At 37.8% G+C, this 22914-nt stretch overlaps 1 protein-coding gene and 1 non-coding gene across 4 annotated transcripts in view; both read left to right on the top strand.

Moving 5' to 3' along the window:
• Positions 1–22177, top strand: part of C19H1orf141 (chromosome 19 C1orf141 homolog) — a 69796-nt gene extending 47619 nt beyond the window's left edge. For 2 of the 3 annotated variants that reach the window (XM_063613321.1, XM_063613320.1), the window contains 3 exons: positions 13705–13774; positions 14604–14790; positions 16419–17518. In XM_063613321.1, the coding sequence (XP_063469391.1) occupies positions 13705–13774; positions 14604–14790; positions 16419–17018 (857 nt within the window). In that variant the 3' untranslated portion in view covers positions 17019–17518. Of the gene's footprint in view, positions 1–13704; positions 13775–14603; positions 14791–16418; positions 17519–18101; positions 18284–22119 lie in introns of those variants that run through there. The other variant, XM_063613322.1, reaches the window with a different exon arrangement.
• Positions 7465–7597, top strand: LOC129459080 (small nucleolar RNA SNORA31). Its single transcript, XR_008649888.1, has one exon. It is a non-coding gene; the product is annotated as a small nucleolar RNA SNORA31 (small nucleolar RNA).
• Positions 22178–22914: the final 737 nt, after the last annotated feature.

Raw genomic sequence — 22914 nt, forward strand, 5'->3', positions numbered from 1 at the left:
CGCAGTGAGTGTTATAGCTCTTAAAGGTGGCATGGAACCAAAGAGTGAGCAGAAGCAAGATTTATTGTGAAGAGCAAAAACACAAAGCTTCCACAGCATGGAAGGGGACCCAAGCAGGTTTGCAGCTGCTGGCTGGGGTGGTCAGCTTTTATTCCCTTATTTGTCCCCACCCACATCCTGCTAATTGGTCCATCTTACAGAGCGCTGATTGGTTTTGCAGAGTGCTGATTGGTCCATTTTACAGAGTGCTGATTGGTGCATTTACACTCCTTTAGCTAGACACAGAGCACTGATTGGTGCATTTTTACAGAGTGCTGATTTGTGCATTTACAATCCTTTAGCTAGACACAGAGTGCTGATTGGTGCATTTACAATCCTCTAGCTAGACAGAAAAGTTATCCAAGTCACCACTTGACCCAGTAAGTCTAGCAGGCTTCACCTCTCAGTGGTTCTTGAAGCAAAAGTGGGTGGTGTGTCTCCACATGCTATTCTGTCCATCCAAGTGGAAGCTGCATATTAGCCGTGTCTCCTGTCTGCCATCTTCTCTATTTTCTTCCTAGAATATATCTTCAAGAAACGTCTCTAGAAATGTTGCATGGATATTTGAGAGTGTATTTATTTTTCCAATATACTTGATTGATAGTTTGGCTGTGTAGAATTAGAGGTTCAAAATCATTTTTTTCTAGCCTTTGAAGACATTGTTCTACTGTCCTATATAATTTTGTGTTGCTATGAAAATTTCTCGAACTTTATGACATTATTTTTTCTGGAAACTTTTTAGAAACTTTATCAACATTGTGCTGAAATGTATCAAGGCAGCCTGGCCAATATGGCAAAATCCCATCTCTACTAAAAATATAAAAATACAAAAAAAATTAGCTCGGTGTGGTGGCACACATCTGTAATCTCAGCTACTCAGGAGGCTGAGGCAGGAGAATCTCTTGAACCCAGGAGGCGGGGGTTGCAGTGAGCTGAGATCACACCCCTGTGCTCCAGCAACCGAGTGAGACTCCATCTCAAAAAACAAAGAAATGTCTCAAGGATGTGCCCAGGTGTGGTGGTTTTACTTTAATTTATTCTGTTCAGTGCTCAGTGAACCCCACTTTAAAGCTAAATGTCTTTCTTTAGTTCTAAAAAATGTCCATTATTTGTTTGCCAATTTCCTCTCCACAATTTTAGGCCCTTTGGATTGATTTTCTATATTGCTTTTCTTTATTTTGTCTCTTTGACATTTTGCCCTTTTTTTGAGATAGTGTATGTCTCTGTTGCCCAGGCTGGAGCACAGTGGCATGATCACAGCTCACTGCAGCCTCTACCTCCTGCTGGGCTCAAGCAATCCTCTCACGTCAGCCTCCTAAGTAGCTGGGACCACAGGTGTGTGCTACCATCCTTGGCTAATTTTTGCATTTTTTGTAAAGATGGGGTTTTGCCATGTTGCCCAAGCTGGTCTCGAACTCCTGAGCTCAAGCTATCCACCTGCCTCTGCCTCCCAAAATGCTGGGATTACAAGTATGAGCCACTATGCCCAGCTAAAATGTTGCTCTTTATTATGGGAAATTTCCTTGACTTTTTCTTCCAGTCCTTTTATTGCATTTTGTTTAACCATATTTTAAATTTCCAATGTTTCTTATTCTTGGTGGTGGCCCTTCTTTCCCCCCATTGAATCCTGTCACATTTGTTCTCAAAGTTTTCTGAAGATATTAGAGTTAATTTTCTTAAGTTCTTTTCTGTTTCTTAAATTATGTTTCCTTTAAGGTTGTTAATAGGTATCTTTGATATTGCTGATTTTTATCATATGTGGTTGCTATGGCCTGAATATGTACCCCAAAAATTCATATGTTGAAGTTTAACAGCCAATGTGATGGTATTAAGGAGTGATGCCTTTAGGAGGTGATTAGGTCATGGGGCAGAGCCCTCATGAATGGGATTATTGACCTTATGAAAAAGATTCTAGGGAGCTGTTTGCCCCATCTACCATGTGAGGACACAGCAATAAGGCACCACCTATGAATCTGAGAGTGAGCCATTACGAAACACCAAATCTGCTGATGACTTGATCTTGGACTTCCCAGCCTGAGAATTGTGAGAAGCAAATTTTTATTATTTCTATTACCCTGTTTAAGGGATTTTATTACAGCAGCTTGAATAGAATAAGACATTGGTACATTTTTATTTGTGATATTTAAGAATGAAGATGGGGTTAATTTTTCCAGGAAGCTGCCACTAATTTTACAAGTAAGTCTATCCCCAGAATGAAAACCTAACTGTTCTGTGTATATGGCAGAGTTCCCAATCACCTTACTTTAGGATATGAGGGCAGGGAGTAGGCAGTTTGCCTGGTAGCCTTTGTTGCAGATGCTACCATAAAGAGAATTTTGCTCTCAGAAGCCAAAACCCACACTAGCAGGAAGTTTATTAAGAGAAGGGCACTCTTTGTTTTAGCGATCTTGGCTCACTGCAACCTCCACCTCGTGGGTTCAAGCGATTCTCCTGCCCCAGCCTCCCAAGTAGCTGGGATTACAGGCATGCGTCACCATGCCTGGCTAATTGTTTGAATTTTTAGCAGAGACAGTGTTTCTCCATGTTGGTCAGGCTGGTCTCGAACTCCCCACCTCAGGTGATCCACTCACCTCAGCCTCCCAAAGTGCTGGGATTACAGGCGTGAGCCCCTATGCCCAGCCAGATGTCTATCTTACCTGATGTTTATAGAACCACTGCAGCCTTCTTATGCATCCCATTTACATAGCATGTATTTTTCCATCAGTTTACTTTCAACTTATATTTATAGTACATTTTTTATACGCAGCATATACTTGAGTCTTGCTTTTTAAAAAATCTATTCTGACAATTTCTTTTAATTGAAATATTTATTTCATTAATGTTTAATGTAATTGGTGATATGGGTGAAATTAAGTCTATCATTTTATTCTTTTTTGTTTGTTTGTCCCTGTGCTTTTTGTTTCTCTGTTCCTTCTTTCCTGCCTTTCTTTGGATTATTTGAATATTTATCAAAATTTCACTTTAATATATCTGTTGGCTTTTAGTTATGTCTCTTTTTATTTGTTTGGGATTTTTAGTGGTTTCCATATAGATTAAAGTATACATCATCAACTTGTCACAGTCTACTTAGAGTAAAATTGTACTACTTCACATAAAGATGTAGAAATCTTTAAATTGTATAGCTCCATTTACTTCCCCAAACCTTTGTACTATAGTTTCTGTATGTAATACTATAAACTCTACAGGACAGTATAATAATTTTTGCTTTCAGCAATTTGTTGTGTTTTAAAGAAAGTAAAGGGGACAAGGGTCTCCCTCTGAGGCTCTTATTAAACATGTCAGACTTTTCATTATTGTCCTACAGGTTCCTGAATCTCTATTTTTTTATATTAAGTAATTTCTATTGATCTATCTTTAAGTTCTCAGATTCTTCCCTCAGATATTTTCACTTTGTTTTAAGCTCAACCAGTTAACAGATATTACATGTTTTAATTCTATAATTTCCATTTAAAAAAATAGTTTCTGTTTCTCTGATAAGATTCCCTATGTTTTTCCTTTACTTTGAACATATTTTACTTTTTTCATGAAGCATAGTTTTTGTTTGTTTGTTTGTTTGGCTGGTTTTTGTTTTTGTTTTTTAGATGAAGTCTTGCTCTGTCACCCAGGCTGGAGTGCAGTGGTGCAATCTCAGCTTCCTGCAACTTCTGCCTCCCGGGTTCAAGTGATTCTCCTGTCTCAACCTCCTGAGTAGCTGGACTATAGATGTGTGCCACCACTCCCAGCTAATTTTTTTTTTTTTTTTTTTTTTTTTTTTTAGTAGGGTTTCACCATGTTGGCCAGGCTGGTCTCGAACTCCTGACCCCAAGTGATCCACCTGCCTCGGCCTCTTAAAGGGCTGGGATTACAAGTGTGAGCCGCCATGCCTGACCCATCAAGCATAGTTATAATAGCTGCTATAAAATCTATTAATTCCAATATCTGGGTCATTTCAGGCTTGGTCTTGTTGGGTTATCTTTTAGTTAACACTAGGTCTCATTTTCTTGGTTCTTTTAGGTCAAGGTGGATTGATCTTGGGCATTGTGACTACTGTATTGTGAAGACTCTGCACTCTCTTGTCGTCCTACAAAAATTATTGATGTTTTTGTTCTAGCAGTCAATTATCTTGATTGTACTCAAAATACAAAATGACTCGTGAACAGCAGCTCAAATTTTAGTTCAGTTGTTTCATCCTTAGCTGTCTGCTTGCATGAGTTTCTAAACATGCATGGTTTAGGGGTTAACCAGAGACTTGAATAGGTAGTCCCTTACACATAGGAGTCTCTCATGCAGGGAATAGAGCTGCCATCTTTGGCTCTCTTCTTTCCAGCATTCCTTTCTCACTTTCCAGCAGCTTTGTTTGCCCTAACTTTGTCTTCTGGTTCTTCTGGCCGGAAACAACATGGTTTTTCTAGCAGAATTTTAGATGCTCCATGCAATGCCAACTTCAGTCTGCCTTCAAGCTAAAAGCTATACAAATAGCAACTCCACCCCATGCAAGTCAGTTATACCAAGTGTCAATACTTTTTCTTTGCCACCTGCTTTTGTTTATTCTCCAGGACCTTAAGGTCATGTGTGTGCATGCATGTGTGTGTGTGTGTGTGTGTGTGTGTATTTTGTCTAGAGCATTTTGTCTAGGGTCTATGGGTTTTATCTTTGGGAGGGTAGATCTGATAGAGGATTACTCAGCTATGTTGAATCAGAATTCCCCAGTCTTTACTACTTTTATTATCTTTTCCTGTTGCATTACTGGGCACTCCCTAAAAATTTATAAATAATTGTGGTGATAGATGTTACTGTTGACATGTCATAGACTAATATATTACCATTAATGATGATGTTGGCTGTTACTTTTACATATATATAATTTTTTAAATTATGTTTAAATATTCTATTTTTTTTTTGAGACAGAGTCTCACTGTGTTGCTCAGGCTGGAGTGCAGTGGCTTGATCTCAGTGCATTGCAACCTCTGCCTCCCAGATTCCAGCAATTCTCCTGCTGCAGCTTCCCAAGTAGTTGGGACTACAGGCGTGCGCCACCACACCTGGCTTATTGTGGATTTTTAGTAGAGACGGGGTTTCACCGTGTTGGCCAGGCTGGTCTTGAACTCCTGACCTCAGATGATCCACCCGCCTCGGCCTCCCAAAGTGCTGGGATTACAGGCATGAGCCACCGTACCTGGCCAATATTCTTTCTCACATTAAGAAAGTATTATCTCTATGTAGTTTTATTATAGTTCTTATCAATAATAGTTGTTAAATTTATCAGATTTATCAGTATTGCAGCTATTAAAATAATTACATCATTTTATTCCTCTTTGACCTATGGGTAATGAGTTATAATAACATATAGAAACCTTTATTTCTTGATGATTTTATTTGGCTGTTGTAAACTTGTACTAGTCTAGTGTTGATTGGTATTTTATTTTAAATTTGTGAAAAATCCTGAAGTCATAGGTAAGATTAGCTTGTAGAATTCTTTATTTTTCCAGACTTTGGCTTTTAAGACTATGCCAGCTTATAAAAAGAACTGAAAAGCTGTTTACTTTTTGATTGAATTGATATTATGTTGCACGAGAACAGTTTGTTCCATGAAAGCTTAAAAAAACTTACTTGTAAATCTATCTGGGGCTGGTTACTCTTTTAAACTATGTTTTAAAGGTAGTTATTTGAAACTCCCTTACATTCCTTTTAAGAATTATTGATTTGCTCCAATTTTCTATTCCTCATGACAATTTTGTTAATTTTTCTTTAGAATAAAGTTGCTTTATTTGTCTTTCAAGACATCTGTGGTCTATCCCTCTCACAACTCGTCTTCTTACCAATTTGAACTTATCTTTTAATCCCAATAAATAATAAATGCCTTCCTGCTATAAATATGCTATTTTTCTGCCTGTCTTATGAACATTCCAGGCTTATGCTGTTAGACTCACCTGAAATGCCCTCATCTTTTAAATCTTAGCATTTTCTTCTTCCTCTATGAAATCTTTCCTGTCTATTCTAGTCTTTATTGATATCCCTCCCTTTTTAAATTCTTCCTCATTTGTAGATTGTATTGATTGGTTTGCTTTTTAGTAATATTACTCTATTTATTTCCTACTGTTTTGTGTATGCAAATCCTATCTATACCATAAAAATGTGAGGTCTTTGTGGCCTAGACTTTTGTCATATACCTTATTTTTATTTCATATTATCCAGAACTAAATATATTCTGTGCCTAGTGTGAGAAACATATGGATTCTAAACATTTATTTGTTTAGCTTGTTAACAAAGAATCACAAAGTATTCAGTTTATATTAACATGTGCATATGTATATTTTGAGTGCCTAGATATGTGCATTTTAATAAAAAATATATGGACCCAATCTGCCAGTCTGATACTCTAGCTTAGGAAAAGCTGGGTCATTGTTTTTCAGCTTCTTCTCTACTCAGAACTGATCTGCTCTACCTACTCTATGTTAGAGAGAGTAATAGTTTGTCAAAACAGAGAAGGCTTTATTTCTCAGCATTTGAACTTTAGACTTCCCCTGAACTTAGAGAGATAAATTTCATGTGAATATAAAGGCTAAGTTTTATAGACAAAGAAAATAAAAATTAGTAAAAAATGTGAGCATAAGCAGATCTTTTAACTTCTGAATATTTGTTTTCTTATTGATAATGCCCATCTCATAGTAGGATTTTTTTGAGAATTAAATAAATCACACTTGAAAATATTTAAAGAACCAGACAGCTGTTAGTTATCATAATTCAATATTGCAAATGTGAATACTCAATCATAAATTATTTATTAATATACATGGAAAGAAATAGTTTCTAAGATAATTTTCCATTTTTCCTGATGTTTAGATGGAAAATGCAGGGCCTTTGAATGTTCTATATTCACAGCATAGACAAGCATGTAGAAGATCACTGGTTACTACAGACTTTTCTCCTACGTTCAACATTCAGTCTAATGCTCATAAAAAGTAAAAAGACTCTACTTTATTTACAGGTATACAAACTGCATGTTTACATTGAAATAACTAAATTAGTGTGTAAGCCTTAAGAAAATCTTTAACCAAGGATTATTAGTCTTTGATCACACCAGCATAACGAACTTTCTCCAGCCTTCTTTTCTTACTCTTAAACCTATCCACACCACACTGACTCTAGTCATATTTAATAGGCTGTTTTACTTAGTTAACCAAATTACTGTGTGATTTGATTCATTGTCTGTCGTCTATGCTTAAAATATATGTTTTCACCTGATAGATTCCTAATTGTCTTTAATAGTTAAGAGATTTTAGCCCTAAGTAAAAGAAAATCCAACCGCCTGTAGCTTAAACAGTAAAGATATTTATTATCTAAAAAAACAAGAAGTCCATCAGAAAGGCATTTGCAGGGTTGGCTCTTTCAGGGGCCTTATAATGTCATCAGATATTCAGTACCATGCATCTATTTGACAGACCTGGAGTAGTAACTGTCTGCTGCTAAGGTTTCCACTACAGATGCAAGAAAAAATATTCTCGAGTTTTCTGTCTGTCTGATCGTGGTCGCTGAGATTGAATAGAGGAATACAGTGGGGGAAAAAATGTCCAGTTCCTCTCTCTTTCCTCAAAGGTCTTAGCAGGTAGCTTGTCCTCCTATCCTTGCTGTACAATATGATGACAACTATTCAAGATAGCTTGTGTGACTGGAAATGCTTTTTATGCCTTGGTAAGAATGAAAAAAAAAATGTTTTCCCAAAGCCGACTCCCCCTTATGTTTCTTTGGCTCAAATAGCCTCATGCATCCACATCTAAACCAATAAATCATCATTGGCTTAGATAACTTTCCAACTTTTAACATGGCCACAGTAAGAAATACTTTTTATATTACACACACACACACACACATATATATGGAGCAGAAGATTCAGCTTCCTAGAGTCCTAATTCTCTCTCTCTCTCTCTCTCTCTGTCAGTTGAATTTGATTGTAGTCTTTCTGTATTTTGTACAGTAATTACTAAGGATCCAGATGATACATTGTGTTATACTCTATTCTACTTCATTTTTTAAAATACTGTTCAGGATACACTAAATTGATTTCACAAGACATGAATGGTTTGTAGCTCAGCATTTTGAAAAATGCAGCTTAGGTTACTCAAGATGTACTCTATTGAGCCGGGAAAGATCCCAGCCTTCTTTGAAGGACGTGGTTGCTTGGAAGGAGATAAGACTGGAGTGCTGTTAGTAAAGAAGGGTAAAAAAGGACTGTGAAGCAGGCAACCCTCTGTTTACTACATTATCCTTTAAGGTTCCATTCAGATGCCACATCTTCTCTGAAGTGTTCCCTGAAAGCAGTGACAGGATGTTCTATTAGTTCAGCAAAGCAATCTCCCTTTAGAAAAGTTCTTAAGCCTCTCTAAAGAAGCATTTTATACTTCTTATCAAAGTCTCAAAGTAAGACTTCTGGGAAAGTTGTCAACATAAATACAAGTTCAGTTCATCCTGGCCAAAATGAGTAACACAAAAAGAAAATAGAGAAGAAAAATTTATTAAATTGAAAGTGGGACATTTTATCCCTAACTCAAAGAAAATCTGCCACATATTATAATATGAAGCAGCTTGAAAGAATCTTCCAGAAGTCAGTGCACAATTCCATTTCTTAGGAGAAAGGAATAACCATTGAAAGAGCCAGTAGAGAATATTCTGAAAAAAAATCCCCTATTATAACCACCTACTCCATCACACACACACACACACACACACACACACACAAGTACACACGCACACACACTCTCTTACATTCAACATAAAGAAACGGAGTTTGTTATCAATGATAGGTCAGAGAAAGATGCGAAATTCTCCCCCTTGGGATTCCTTTCTTCATTGTAAGTCAGCAGCATTCAAAGTCTGTGTTAGCAATGTTTGGAGAGAAATGTAACAATAGTAACTTGTCACTTTTTTTCTCTGGCTTCCTTGTATTGCTTTAGATGTACCAGAGCTAGGGTAAAAACCTCCCAACCGAAGGAGCAGGGACTTGAAAGGAGGGTTGATAACAGAAGAGACAAAATACAGTTTTCTAGGAATGATTTTTGGATTGTGACCAACGATAACTGTGCAAAGAAAAAACATGATTCCATCAAATAGCCTGTGAGCCATGAGGCCCTTACTTGACTAAATTCCTCCCCCAACTACCAAACTAAGTTGCTTACCCCAAGAGAGAAATAAAAAAATGAAATCCAAGTGACACCTCACACATAAGCAGAGTACTCACCACCACCACCACCCTGGTGTCATGAAAAGGTTTCACAAAATATACAGTGCCCAGAAACAAACTTCTCCATGATCTTCCAGGGCTCCAGCTTCCTTAGCAGCCTACTCAGGTAGTTGAGTGCCTGAACTCATAATATAAGGTAACAACATCCGGATTTACATGCTAATTTCTAAGGGGAGAGTTTCACAGTGCCCAAGTAAACAGGGAGAACATCAAAAAAAATTACATCTATTGTTTTTGGATAAATAATAAGCCCAGATTTAAGTGATCTGATTCAAAGTTGAGCAGAAAGAAAAATAAGAACAAAGCATAGGACCTATGAAAAAATCCCGTGGCAAAGAAAGGTCATAATTTAAAAGATAGCTGTTGGTCACATTTTGGCAGAATTTGTACCCCATGAACCAGGAAAAAACTTAAACAATAATTCTTCTATATGCTGAAGGAGTTAAAGAAAATCAGAATTCTATGAAATAAGATTTGGAAATGTAAAAGATAATCATCAAGGATAAAATGATGCTACCAGAATTTAAAAATATTTTTAAAGAAAGAAGTAATGCTAATAGGTAACTTAAAATTATATTAAAAGCAGCAAAGAGTAAAATAAACATTGAAGTAAATAGAATTGAAATCTGAAAAGCAGGTATAGGAATATATATAGCGTGCAGTGTAAGGAGACAAAAATATGACCACATTAGACAAGATAGTATATTGAGGGAAGAAAACAGTTATCCAACACTGAGATAACCAGTGTGTTTGAAGGAAAGAACAGAACAAATCAAATGAATTGACTAAAGGGGGGCAGGGGAAAACGATCTGAGAATAATGGAAATACTCTATATCTTGATTTTACTTACACAGGGGCATATATTTATCAATGTTTATCAAACTGTGCATTACATTAAAATATGTGTATTTTATTGTATGTAAATTATACCTCAGTAAAGCAAAGTTAAAGAAGAAAACAAAAGGCTGACATGACAGAAGTCTAAAACACCAAAAATACAATAGATTAAAATAACTGCAAAAAGCTTATACAAGTGCAGCAAATATTCACAATATTTCATTTAAAATACAAAATACTGTTGGTTTTTAAAGACAGTGCCGATTAAATACATACTAGTTTATCAAATTCTGTGCTCATCATTGACTCCTGTATCCTGCCATTTGTGGTTTATTTATTTATTTCTTTTGAGACAGAGTTTCACTCTTGTTGCCCAGGCTGGAGTGCAATGGCACGACCCTGGCTCACTGCAACCTCCACCTCCTGGGTTCAAGCGATTCTCCTGCCTCCTCCCAACTAGCTGGGGTTACAGGTGTGCACCACCACCCCCAGCTTATTTTGTATTTTTAGTAGAGATGGGGTTTCACCATATTGGTCGGGATGCTCTCAAACTCCTGTCCTCAGGTGATCCACCTGCCTTGGCCTCCCAGAGTGCTGGGATTACAGGCGGGAGCCACCACACTCAGCCCCATCTGTGTTCTATTACATTTTTCCTGAAGAGCATGTGTTAGTCATTCTTTCAATGGTGACCTGTTGGCTGTTAAGTCTTTTCATCCTTGTATATCTGAAGTGCCTTTATTTTGCTGTCACTCTTGAATGACAGTTGAGTTTATGTAAATTTCTACACTGTAAATTATTGTTTCTCAGCACTTTACAGATCACTGTATTATCTTCTTGAATCATTCATAGATTAGAATTCTGTTCATGGTCCAATTGTCGTTCCTCTACAGACAAACTGTTTTTAACTTTCTGGTAGTTTTAGGATTTTTCTCTTTATTCTTTACGATCTGCATTTCTAGTACAAAGTATCTGGATATAGATGTATTCTGTCTGTCATCTTCAATCCTTGAAATACAATTCTGTCAGTTAGAATTATTGGTTATTATCTCTTCAAACATAGATTCTTTACCATTTCCTCTATTTTCTTCTTCCAAAGCTATTGGATAAATGTCCAAGACTTGCAGTCTGTTTTTCATGATTTTGAACTGTTCTTTCAGGTTTTTTGTTTATCTTTCTATGCATTCCTGGCGAATCCCTCAACATTTTCTCTCAGTTCATTACTTCTCCCTTTGTCCATGTAATCTAGATTTATATTTCTTACTTCCAAGATTTCTGGTTTTTAAAATATTGACCTGTTTTTTTTTTACCTTTTATTTTTACCTGTTTTCATCGAATACTAGCTTATTCTCTGTGAGTATTTTTTATTTATACCTTTGAAATTTCTAAGCATATTTCATCAAATCTAAGGTCATCAATTGACACTGTTAATTAAACTATGACACATGCTAATATACATCTTAAAATTGAGGTGTATATCTTAAGATGGCAAGGGTTTTCAGGTTATCTTTAGATTCTTCTATTTAATTGTATTGCTGACCCTCTTGTAGATTTTGTTGGCTGCCTTTCTAAAATTTATATTTTTCATATTTTTTATTATAATTTTTTTTTGAAACTGAGTCTCCCCCTGTCGCCCAGGCTGGAGTGCGATGGCATGATCTCCACTCACTGCCACCTCCAACTCTGGTTCAAGCGATTCTCCTGCCTTACCCTCCCAAGTAGCTGAGACTAAAGGTGTTCGCCACAATGCCCAGCTGATTTTTGTACTTTTAGTAGAGATGGGGTTTCACCATGTTGGCCAGGCTGGTCTCAAACTCCTGACCTCAAGTGATCCACCCACCTCAGCCTCTCAAAGCGCTGAGATTATAGGTGTGAGCCACTGCACCTGGCAATATTTTTCATAGGTTTTAGAATTTTAGAAGGTTCTCTGTCTCTTATTCACCACTCACTATATGTCACTCTTTCCTTTCCAGAAGTTTTGCAGTTGCCATTACTCAGACCTTGTGACCCTCAGGCCAGACCAGATTTTAGAGTTGTGAATGGAATTCCTCTGCCAGGGTGACAGTTGGGGATATGGCAGATTGGCAGATTCAGTCACGCATCTCTGGTGTGGTTTGACTTAGTTCTGGGTTAGCCAATTGGCAATGGAAAGGAGTGATTTTTATTCTCCTTTCACAAGCCAGGCATCCTTAACCCAGCACCTTGTTTCAGTCAGTGGGCCTGTTTTTCTCTTACCTATCCCATTTCTGCAAATGGGAAAAAGTTGGATCTCCTTCTAAGTAGAAACTGAAGCCAACGATTTCCCACCACTTACACTGCTACAATCCTTATCGAGTCCACCAACATGTTCATCTAGACAACAGCAACAGCCTCCTAACTGGTTACTCCATTGCTGCTCTTGCCTCCTAATTCACCACACCCAAGCAACACTGGCCTCTTTGTTTTTTCAGCATTCCATGCTGGCTTCACACTGAGACCTCCACACTTGCTGTTTCCTCTGCCTCTTTCTCTTTACTCAGATTTCAGCTCAAATATCCCCTCTTAAAAGAGACCTTCTATAGCCACCCTAGGTGAAGTACCATGTTTATATTCTTCCATAGTACTTGAATTCTGCAAATACTTCCAAATTATTCGAAATTATATTATACATTTATTTGTTGGTGGGTTTACTTGCTTTTGTTGCTGTCGGGGTTTTTTTTTGTTTTTGTTTTTGTTTTTTTGAGATGGGGGTCTTACTATACTGCCCCAGCTGGCCTCAAACTCCTGGCCTTAAGCAGTCCTCCCACTTCAGCCTCCTGAGTAGCTGAGATTACAGGGGCACACCACCATGCCCCTTGTTTACTTGTTTATTGACCATTTCCTCCCTCTAGAACAGAGCTTCTCAAATAGTACTGTGGTAACCTGCTGTGCTTGGAGGGGGTTATAGGTGTGCTGAAATATTGATTCCTTGGCCATCAAGGCTGCTCAGTCGGCCCTATGGTAGCCTGCCCAGACTCAAGCATTTATTCCAGTATACTGTACAAATAATATTAATTAGCATGCTTGCCATTATATGGGAAAGACTGGGAAGTACTGCACTAGAATATAAACTACTTGAGGACAAGGAAAAAGCTAAAACTGTTGCTAATAGCATGTGTATCTAGAAAAATGCTGGAGTGGCCACCAGACATATTTGGAAGAGATCAACCTTGGATGATGCTTACTTCATGCCACATGGCAAGATCTGCTTGATATCTGCAAACTGTCTTCCCTCCCTACCAAGTGATAAACGTCTGAAGCTTCCTACTGGTTAATAATGACTCCACATATCAGAGAGATTTGAAAATTTAGGGATGCCTTTCTTCCACAAAAAAATCTCCAACACCACTTTTATGTTTGATCTGTTTTAGCCAAATACTAGGGCTTTGATCTCAGTCTTTTCCAGTTCTATCTAGTTCACTCAAGAAATATTTGCTGGGTAGCTACTACAGACCAGGCACTATACTAGGTGCTTTCCATATGTTATTTTAAATTGTAAAATATTTTGTGCAAGATATTTTCCTAAATGTCAGAATATCTATGTGTCTTTTATGAAAATCTTTTAAAATTTCAGCTCAAATTGAAAAAAAACCTAGGAAACCACTGGATTCTGTTGGTCACTCAGAAGGTGATAGAAATAAAAGGTAATTTATTTTAAAATGCTTAATGTTTTGTTCTGTTTAATGATGTTTCTAGTAGGAAACATTTTATAATTGACAAGAATAAATTTATTCTGCCTTATTATTTAGTTCCATAGCACAATCCAATGAATGGTCCAAGACTGCTTAGCCACTAGATATCACATCCAGACCTTGAGGATTGTCAAATGGAGAGAAAGGCATGGAAAAATGAATAGAGGGAATACAATTTTTTTTTTTTAGTCAATACACACATTTACTTACATGACAACATGGACATGAAAAAGTAGCTTTCTTTGGATAAAGTTCTCATTTTTCTCATGAACCCTTCAATCTCTATATAATGAAAAAAATCATTAATACAGTGTGTTTCAAACTTTGTTTGAATCAATAATGAACAACCACTTTAGGTATAACTCAGTTTAAAAACTATATCCTGTCTCTGCCTGACCACACTATTCTATCCTCTTAACAAAGCTGGGGCCACCCTATGTTAGCATGAAGCTGCCCTGTGAAGCTTCTTCCAGAATTTCAACATAGGATGTTACAAATACCTCTCTACCTTTGGTGTTCTCCTCAACCTACGTAATAATACAACTCGTCCCCACTCAAAATCTAAAGAGGCATATACATGACTCTCTTGCTTCCACTCCTACTCTTGCTGTTTTCTCCCACAAACCAGGCAGGACGGGATGATCTTGTCAGTTTGAAAGTCTGTGGGAGAGAGGTTGGTGCAGAAGTTGACAGTGACTTCCAGGGATAAAAGGAGGCAGACAAGAACTGACAAGCTGTAATCAGCCCCATGAACATTACCCTGAACTGTGTTTATTTTCAGAAAAAAATCTCCACCGATGAGTGATTTTAATATAAAAGAAAACAAATCAGTCAGAAATGATCAATTAAGTAAGTATAGGTCAGTAAGAAAGAAAAGCTTGCTCCCATTGTGCTTTGAGGATGAATTGAAAAATCCACATGCCAAGGTAATCAACGTTAGTCCAACAAAGACGGCAACCTCTCACATGGTAATAAGCATATCATCTATTGTTAAGTAAATATGTGTAGTCATATGACTTACGGGAATCACCAATATATTTTAGTGACCAGAATCTTTGATAAATCCTTCTTACCTCTTGGTTTCATATTCCAAAGTGATAACAGCACTTAAGTTCTTAATGCACTTTGCACAACCCCCAAACCAGGGATTCCTTTACACCAGCTGAAAATTCAGTGTTTTTCTTTATGAAGAAGGCTTTATCAAATTTGCTTGATTATAATAGAACTGTAGAATAAAAAGCATTTTTTAAAAATGGCTGTACCAATCTAGCAGAATGCAGTGGTGTGCACCTGTAATCCCCGCTACTCTGGAGTCTGAGGCAGGGGAACTGCTTGACCCCAGGCATTTGAATCCAGCCTGGGCAATATAACAAGACCCCAGTTCTAAAATGATGGGACCATGACCATGTGTCAATTTTTCTAACATTCTGTTTTGGCTTTTTCAACCAGAAAGTGCATTTATTAAAGGCTATTTAGTAATTCATGCTCTCTAGAGAGGCAGTATGGCTCGAAAGCTGTCTAGTCAGGAATCATCTAATTATATAGCCCCAGACTGCCCCACTGAGGCCCATGCTATTGTCACAGATAAAAGTTTACAACTCTGATGCTGAGCAGGGAATACTCTAAGACATTTGCTACTGCTGTCATTCAAAGCTAGATATAACTCCTACCACCCTCACTAGAATAGTTTTCCCAATACTTTTTCACAGTGCTTGCTTTCTCTGAACTGAAGACTTCATAGGTGTATCTGAATGGCAGAGCCTAGGGCAAATGCCTGTGCCCTAACCGCAAACAAGCCGACAAACATGGTTCTTGCCTCTACCTAAGGGTACATAGACTTGTCAAGTGGAAAATTCCCTAAGGTGTTGGACAGACCAAAAACATTATAAAGATCCATTACTATGGCTAAATAGGTAATATTGGCATCACCAGTGGATTGCAAAACTAGATCTTTGTCATCTTTTCAGTAACTATAGCAGACTTGGATATTACTGCAATAAAAATGATCTATTCTTAAGTCAATCTATTACTTTGGCTATTTTATTCCACAAATATATATTGAGCACTTTTTAGGTGTCATGTTGTGCTAAGTATTAGGGTACAATAATAACAGTTGTAGAGATAATTTTTAATTTTTTGAATTATTTACTAGAATATCCAGATTTGTAATTTTGGCCTGTAATCAGTTATGTCTCTTCTGGACTTTGACTCAATCCATTTTTTGGTATGCTTTTTAATTTCTAGAACATGGAAACCTAAGAAATGCCAGAACAACTACCTTATTTCTCAATGGCAGTACCTCAGATATTTAACAAATATATTAATTTTTTCATATTCCAATTTATTTCAAAAAAATTTAAGGCCAAAAGTTCAAGTTTTATCACTAACATCTCTATAGAATATTAAGATAAGAAGGATGTATGTTACATACAAGTACAGTATTTTCATGTATTTGAATAATGCTACTGTTCATATTAAATATTTGTATGTAGTGACTTTTAGAATATTTTACAATTTTATTTACATGTTTTAAAATATATGGAGCTTTCTTGACTCGATGAACTTACGACTAATTACTCTTTACTTTAATCCACAGGAACAAAAGGACACAAATCCCATAATTTTCCATGACACAGAATATGTGCGAATGTTACTTTTGACAAAAAATAGATTTTCTTCTCATCCTTTGGAAAATGAAAACATTTACCCACATAAAAGAACAAATTTCGTTTTAGAAAGAAATTGTGAAATCCTCAAATCTATAATTGGCAATCAATCTATTTCTCTTTTCAAACCCCAAAAAACCACGCCTACAGTACAGAGAAAAGATATACAGATTCCCATGTCTTTTAAAGCGGGCCACACAACTGTAGATGATAAACTAAAGAAGAAAACTAATAAGCAGACACTAGAAAACAGATCTTGGAATGCAGTCTATAATTTCTCACAGAATTTTTCTAGTCTAACAAAACAATTTGTGGGTTACCTTGATAAAGCTGTTATTCATGAAATGAGTACCCAAACTGGAAAATTGGAAAGAACATTTTCTGTAGGAAAACCAATGAGCATACCCACTTCCAGTGCCTCACCTGTCAAATATTACTCAAAGCCTTTTAAATATATATATAAACTAAATAATGTAACACCACTGGATAATTTGTTAAGCTTCTCAAGTGAAATTTTAAATGCCTCATAAAATATCATGTATGCAGCAATATTTGAGTAACAAGAAGCAAATATCCAAGTTCCAAAATTATAAAAGAAATTCTTATCCAAATAGTAATGTTCTAATTGATCATATAAGAAAGCAAAGCATAGACATTAAAATTACAAGTCAGCAGTGGTCTGTTCAAGAACAATCAACATTTTTAGAAAATAATAGGACAAAATTAGGAAATAATTATCACCAAGAGGATCTAGTTCATGACTTTCTATTATCTCAATTAGATTGCTCAATCATCAGCCTTCCTGTACTAAACTCTGATTCAGGACCAAGAAAGGCATAGTCTGACTCTGGAAATGAGCTGTTGGGAGCCAAATAACATCAATACTCTTGTTCTATAATTGAATATCAAATAAGACAAATTAGCATTAATTTGATGACTGTGGAGTTAATTGTATATCAGCATTTCAGCAAATCATCATCAATAGTATTACATTGGCAATTTATGCAATTAAAAAGGCTTTGTGAAACTTTGAATAGTTTTTTATTGTTGTTAGTAGATGTTGGAACTTCATTACTATATAATGTGTTTGCAAACTTTAACTTTTCTCTGAATTGTTAAATAAAAGAATAACTATCCTTAATCTAAATAATTTTGGTAGCAAATCCTATAGGTATTAAACATTTTAAAGTATATTATTACATTGCTATTTTACTGTTTCTCGTTAACCCAAACAGTTTAAAGGCTGAATTCAACTTAGAAACAAGGTGCATTTTGAAAGTTTATTTGTAATCCATTTGTTTGGAATTCAGAAATGTATTTCACATAAAAATAATCTTGGAAGTAATACATTCCAAAATTAACTAACAAAAGCTTACTTAAAATTTTATCCCAGAGAGCTCATGTGAAAATCGCAAAAAGCAATAATTTTGTAATTCCAATAACTAAAAGAGAAAACTGAGTAAGGAAAGAATTTTTCAATCTTGACTGTTACTACTTGAAGAGAAACAGATTGAATTAAATGCATTTAAGTTAAGAAAAGGCTTTCGGGGTTCTTTTGGAACATTTAAGGGTGAGGAGGTAAACTGGTTTAGGTTCCTCTGCTTCTACTTCAGACTGGAGATTTTCCTTATTGTGCATCATCATCAGTACTACTCAAGAGTGTCTTCACAACGAGAGGGAGGTTTGGACTCTCACACAGAATGACAAGGAGAGAAAAATGGAGATGGAGGAAGAGAGATGTACCTGGAGATTGTGTGAATGAGAGAAGAGAGAGAGAAAAAAGCTTTGAGATAAGGTGTTGGGCTCGGGTCTGTAGGAGATAGGGGAGGGGCATACCAGGTTCCCTTGCTTCCAATTGCTGGCTGGGAAAAGGAGGAGCTGCTGCAGCTCCAAGTCATGAAGCTTTCTCTTTTCCCCTTCACTCTTTTCTGGTTGCTGTTATACATTATCCGCCTGTTTTCCCTCCATCCATACTTACTGCAAAGCAGAACAGCTTCCCTAACTACACTGCCAACTCAGAACATAAAACACAAACTCTTTTTAAGCACTAACAATCAGAATAACAAGAATTAGAAAATATACCTAATATTAGTACTAGTCACGATGGTAGTTTCTGTTGATACTTAGTATCAGAGAAACAAGTTTGGGCCTTGGAATAGGGCAGATAGGAGCAAATTGGGGCAAATAATGTAAATTAACTGCTCTTCAGTTAAATTGTATCTCCACCTTAAAATGGAGACAACAATAATTTATTACACTGCTATTCTCAGGATTAAATAAAATAGCATCTAGTACTTTGAGCCTTGTAGCATTCAATAGAAATTTCCTTTCTACTCCCTCCCTTTCCCTGTAAGCCTGCTCTTCATGTAAGTGTGATTTCTTTTCCTTCTTTTTTTTTTTTCTTTTTTGAGATGGAGTCTCGCTCTGTCACCCAGGCTGGAGCGCAGCAGTAGCGTGATCTTGGCTCACTGCAACCTCTGCATCCCAGGTCCAAGCCATTCTCCTGCCTCAGCCTCCCAAGTTAGCTGGCACACACCAGGTGTGTGCCACCACGCCTGGCTAATTTTTGCATTTTTAGTTGAGACAGGGGTTTTACCATGTTGGCCTCAAGTGATCCACCCACCTTGGCCTCCCAAAGAGCTAGGATTACAGCAGTGAGCCACCACGCCCAGCCAGTGTAATTTCTAAAAAGATACTCCCAAAAGTCTCTCACTCTAATCTTTTCTAAATTAAATGCTAAAAACTACAGTATTCAGATTTTAACCCAAGGTGGGCTGAAACTACTACTAAGAATTTCTGTATTAGTTATTTTTGGGAGTTTCTGCTGGAGCTTGTGAGCTGTATCCTTTAAGAAGGCACTAAATTAACTTTAAAATTACATTTGGCTAAGGATTCTCCATTAAAGCAGCTCAAGAACAAGGAACAGTGGATTCTGAGAAGATGACAACCTAAGCTCTACTCCAGCTTTAATTTATCATCTCCTAAACTAAACAGCTACTAGGGTCTTCAAGCAGCAGAGTGCAAGGCCAGACTTGGTTTCTATTCTGATGCTGAGACCTGAGTATGGCCTTGGGGGCCAGTCTCTGTTCCAGGGAGAGGATGGAGTTTGTGCTGTTTCCTGGACTAGTTGGGATCTGTGGATTACTCTAGGTAAAGGTTGTCTATGTCCCTCTGTAAATGCTGCTGGTCTTATTGGCCCCTAGGATGCCAAAAAGGAGCCACTATGTCTATAAGATAGCTGGGAAACCAGAGATCCATGAATTTTCTTTCAAATGCCTCATCAGGGGACTGTGGTCTGCTTACTTCTGTTAAATTAAATAAGCCGGAGGCCATTTGCCAGAGGTTGTCTCTGTACTTTGAGTTTTTATATAACAAACTGCAACCTAATTTCATACATAAGCAAACTGAAACTTAGGAGTATAATAAATAGTTGAGTTTCATCTGATCACAAGCAGCCAGATTTCAGCCAGGTTTCTGCCAATCATAGGCAGCCAACTCATCACACCAAGCCCAAATAAGGCAGACACTTAGCTGTAGCCAATCAGGTGATTTCTCTATTTTGCTTCTGTGTTCAGCCCATAAAAGCTTCCTACTAACAATGCTAAGCAGAATCCTTCGTACCTCTTCTGGTTCTGAGTGCTGCCCAATTCACGAGTTGTTCTTTGTTCAGATAAACTATGAAATTTAATTTGTCTAAAGTTTTTCTTTTAACATTTTTATAGTACCAGCCCACAGTGGGCAACACATTTACCTTCCACCCCTTACAGAACTATGGTCACTAAGGTACTACAATAAACAGAGCTGAGCTTCCCTGAGCCAACTAGAAAAAATAATAACCCATGTAAAGGACCTAGCAGCCAAATGTTTTTATCTTGACACATAATGGTCTTGGAGTTAATTAATATGAAGATTAAAATGTATTTATCTGAAATAAGAACCTCTGGCTACAAAGTTAACACTCTTCACCAACACTCCTAGGAGAAGCCAAAAAGGCACAGTACTGAAGCAATCTCAAAAGGTGGGGGCAAGACTTCCCTCGTAGCTGCTCATCTCCTTTCCAAGAGGTGATAGACCCTGATTGACCATAAACTTAATGATTAAGATCAAAAGGTAGGGGAAAATTAGAATGAACATTTATTTCCCCACTCCACTTGTTTCCCATTGGAAGAAAGTTTTATCTGTAGAAACACTCATAACCTCCACCCCATCTATTACTTACCTTTCCCCACTGATGAGTGTGAAATCTGATTTGGGGTGACAGCAATTAGCCCATTTCTGAACTGTAAGACTAATCTATTAAAAGATTGTAAGCACTAGAGAATTGATTACTTTCTTCACTTTTTGTCCCAGTTTAGAGGGAGCAGCATTCTTTGGTTGATGTGTGCATTCAGTAGACTCAAATGGTCTACTGAATCTCCAACTGGATGGGCAATTCCATACTGGGAGATGGGGAGGCAGAACGGTGTCCCAAACAAGTCCATTCATCTTTGAACCTAAGCCATACTATACAAACATTTAACTATGTTATAATTGCAATCAGTCTACCTGCTGCATCTATCAATTGCTTTCAAATTTGGGTGGTGAAGACAGGCATTATTTTTTAGTCCCCTCAAACCCCAACACATATCTTCCAATGTGCTTTCCCAAAAGGCCTCTTGTCAAAGATATTGATTTCATTACATAATATTTAAGATTTAAAAGATCACTCAGTTGATATTGTCAGAGGTGGGAAAGTCTTGTAGGGCAAACCTATGTCTTACTAGTGATTTTTGGATCCCCAGCATCTGACACAGGTACTAGCCCACAGTGAGTGTGGATGGGGTGGCAGGGAGAACCACTAGAGCAATTCAAACTGTTTACAAGTCATCAATCTTCTCTTCCTTGCTGAGCTGCACTTTCCTGGAACTGAGATTCTGGTAACCTGGGCCAGCCTCACCCATTTCCATACCTATACCAGCTCTTAAAGCACCAGCCAGTGCAATGGCTCACACCTGTAATCCCAGGGCTTTGGGGAGCTGAGGCAGGTGGATCACTTGAGGTCAGGAGTTCAAGACCAGCCTGGCCCACATGGTGAAACCCCATCTCTAATAAAAATAGAAAAATCAGCTGGGCATGGTGGCGCACACCTGTAGTCCCAGCTACTCGGGAGGCTGAGGCAGGAGAATCACTTGAACTCGGGAGGTGGAGGTTGCAGTGAGCTGAGATCATGCCACTGCGCTCCAGCCTGGGTGACAGAGCAAGACTCTGTCTCAAAAATAAAAATTAAAAAATTTAAAAAATTTAAAAAAAAACAGCCAGGGCTGAGCATAGGCCTCTACTTGTTCTAGCATGGGGACTGAAATTTAACACAGGTTCTCTACCACAAAGAAGGCCTTTTATGAGAATATTGCACAGTTAAATCTGAGATGACATTTCACCATCTTGATCATACTATAGGCAGCACATCCGGAAACTTTTTTCTGTTACATAGAGTACTCAGTTCTTAGCATATCCAAGTTAAATCTATACCTGAACACAAGACTGGTATACTCTTACTCGGAGCATACAGTTAGGTAGTCACATTTTTTAAAAGCAGATCTAAACATTCACCAATTTTGACACATTTTGTTACTGGTGGATCTTTGTTCTTAGAACACCCAAGATGGTGGCAGGCTGCTCCCAAGATGGTGGTGTCCACTCCCAAGATGGCAGCAAGCCTCTTGTTCTCTGACCTGGGGTTCTTGGCCTCATGGATTCCAAGGAATGGAACCTTGGGCCATGTGGTGAGTGTTATAGCTCTGTTAGAAGTTGTGGGTCCTGGAAGAGAACCGTGGAACCCAGTGACTAGTGTTCAGCTCGATTAGGATGAACCCGGGCACTTAGCTGCACAGGAACAATGGCGAGCCTTTAGCCCAAACAGAAGCGGCAATGGGCGCCTCACTGGATCAGAAACCCAGCGGACACCCTGCCGGATCTGGAGGGTGGAAGTCAATGGCTGGTCTGCAACGGCGGCAAACAGCAGTGGTGGACAGTGAGCAAAAGCTCAGCTTGAGCCAGAACAAACACAGACCAGAAGAGTGTGCAGTTGCAAGATTTAATAGAGTGAAAATAGAGCTTCCATACAATGGGAGGGGACCCAAAGGGGGTTGCCCACTCCCAGCTTGAATGCCTGGTGTTTATATCCCAATCATTGTCCCTCCCCCTGTGCTCTCAGGTGATACATGATTTGACTATTTCTTTACCTCCTGCTTTTAGCCTAATTTGTATTTTAGTGACCCCTCTTTACTACCTGATGGGTCAGGTGTGAGCTGAGTTACAAGCCCAGTGTTTAAAGGTGGGTGCAGTCACCTTCCCCAGCTAGGCTTAGGAATTCTTAGTCGGCCTAGGAAATCCAACTAGTCCTGTCTCTCAATTTAATCCAGCAAAATCTCTCCCTCAATTTCAGCC

Source organism: Symphalangus syndactylus, chromosome 19 (genome assembly GCF_028878055.3).
Source record: "Symphalangus syndactylus isolate Jambi chromosome 19, NHGRI_mSymSyn1-v2.1_pri, whole genome shotgun sequence".
NCBI classification, from domain to species: Eukaryota; Metazoa; Chordata; class Mammalia; order Primates; family Hylobatidae; genus Symphalangus; species Symphalangus syndactylus.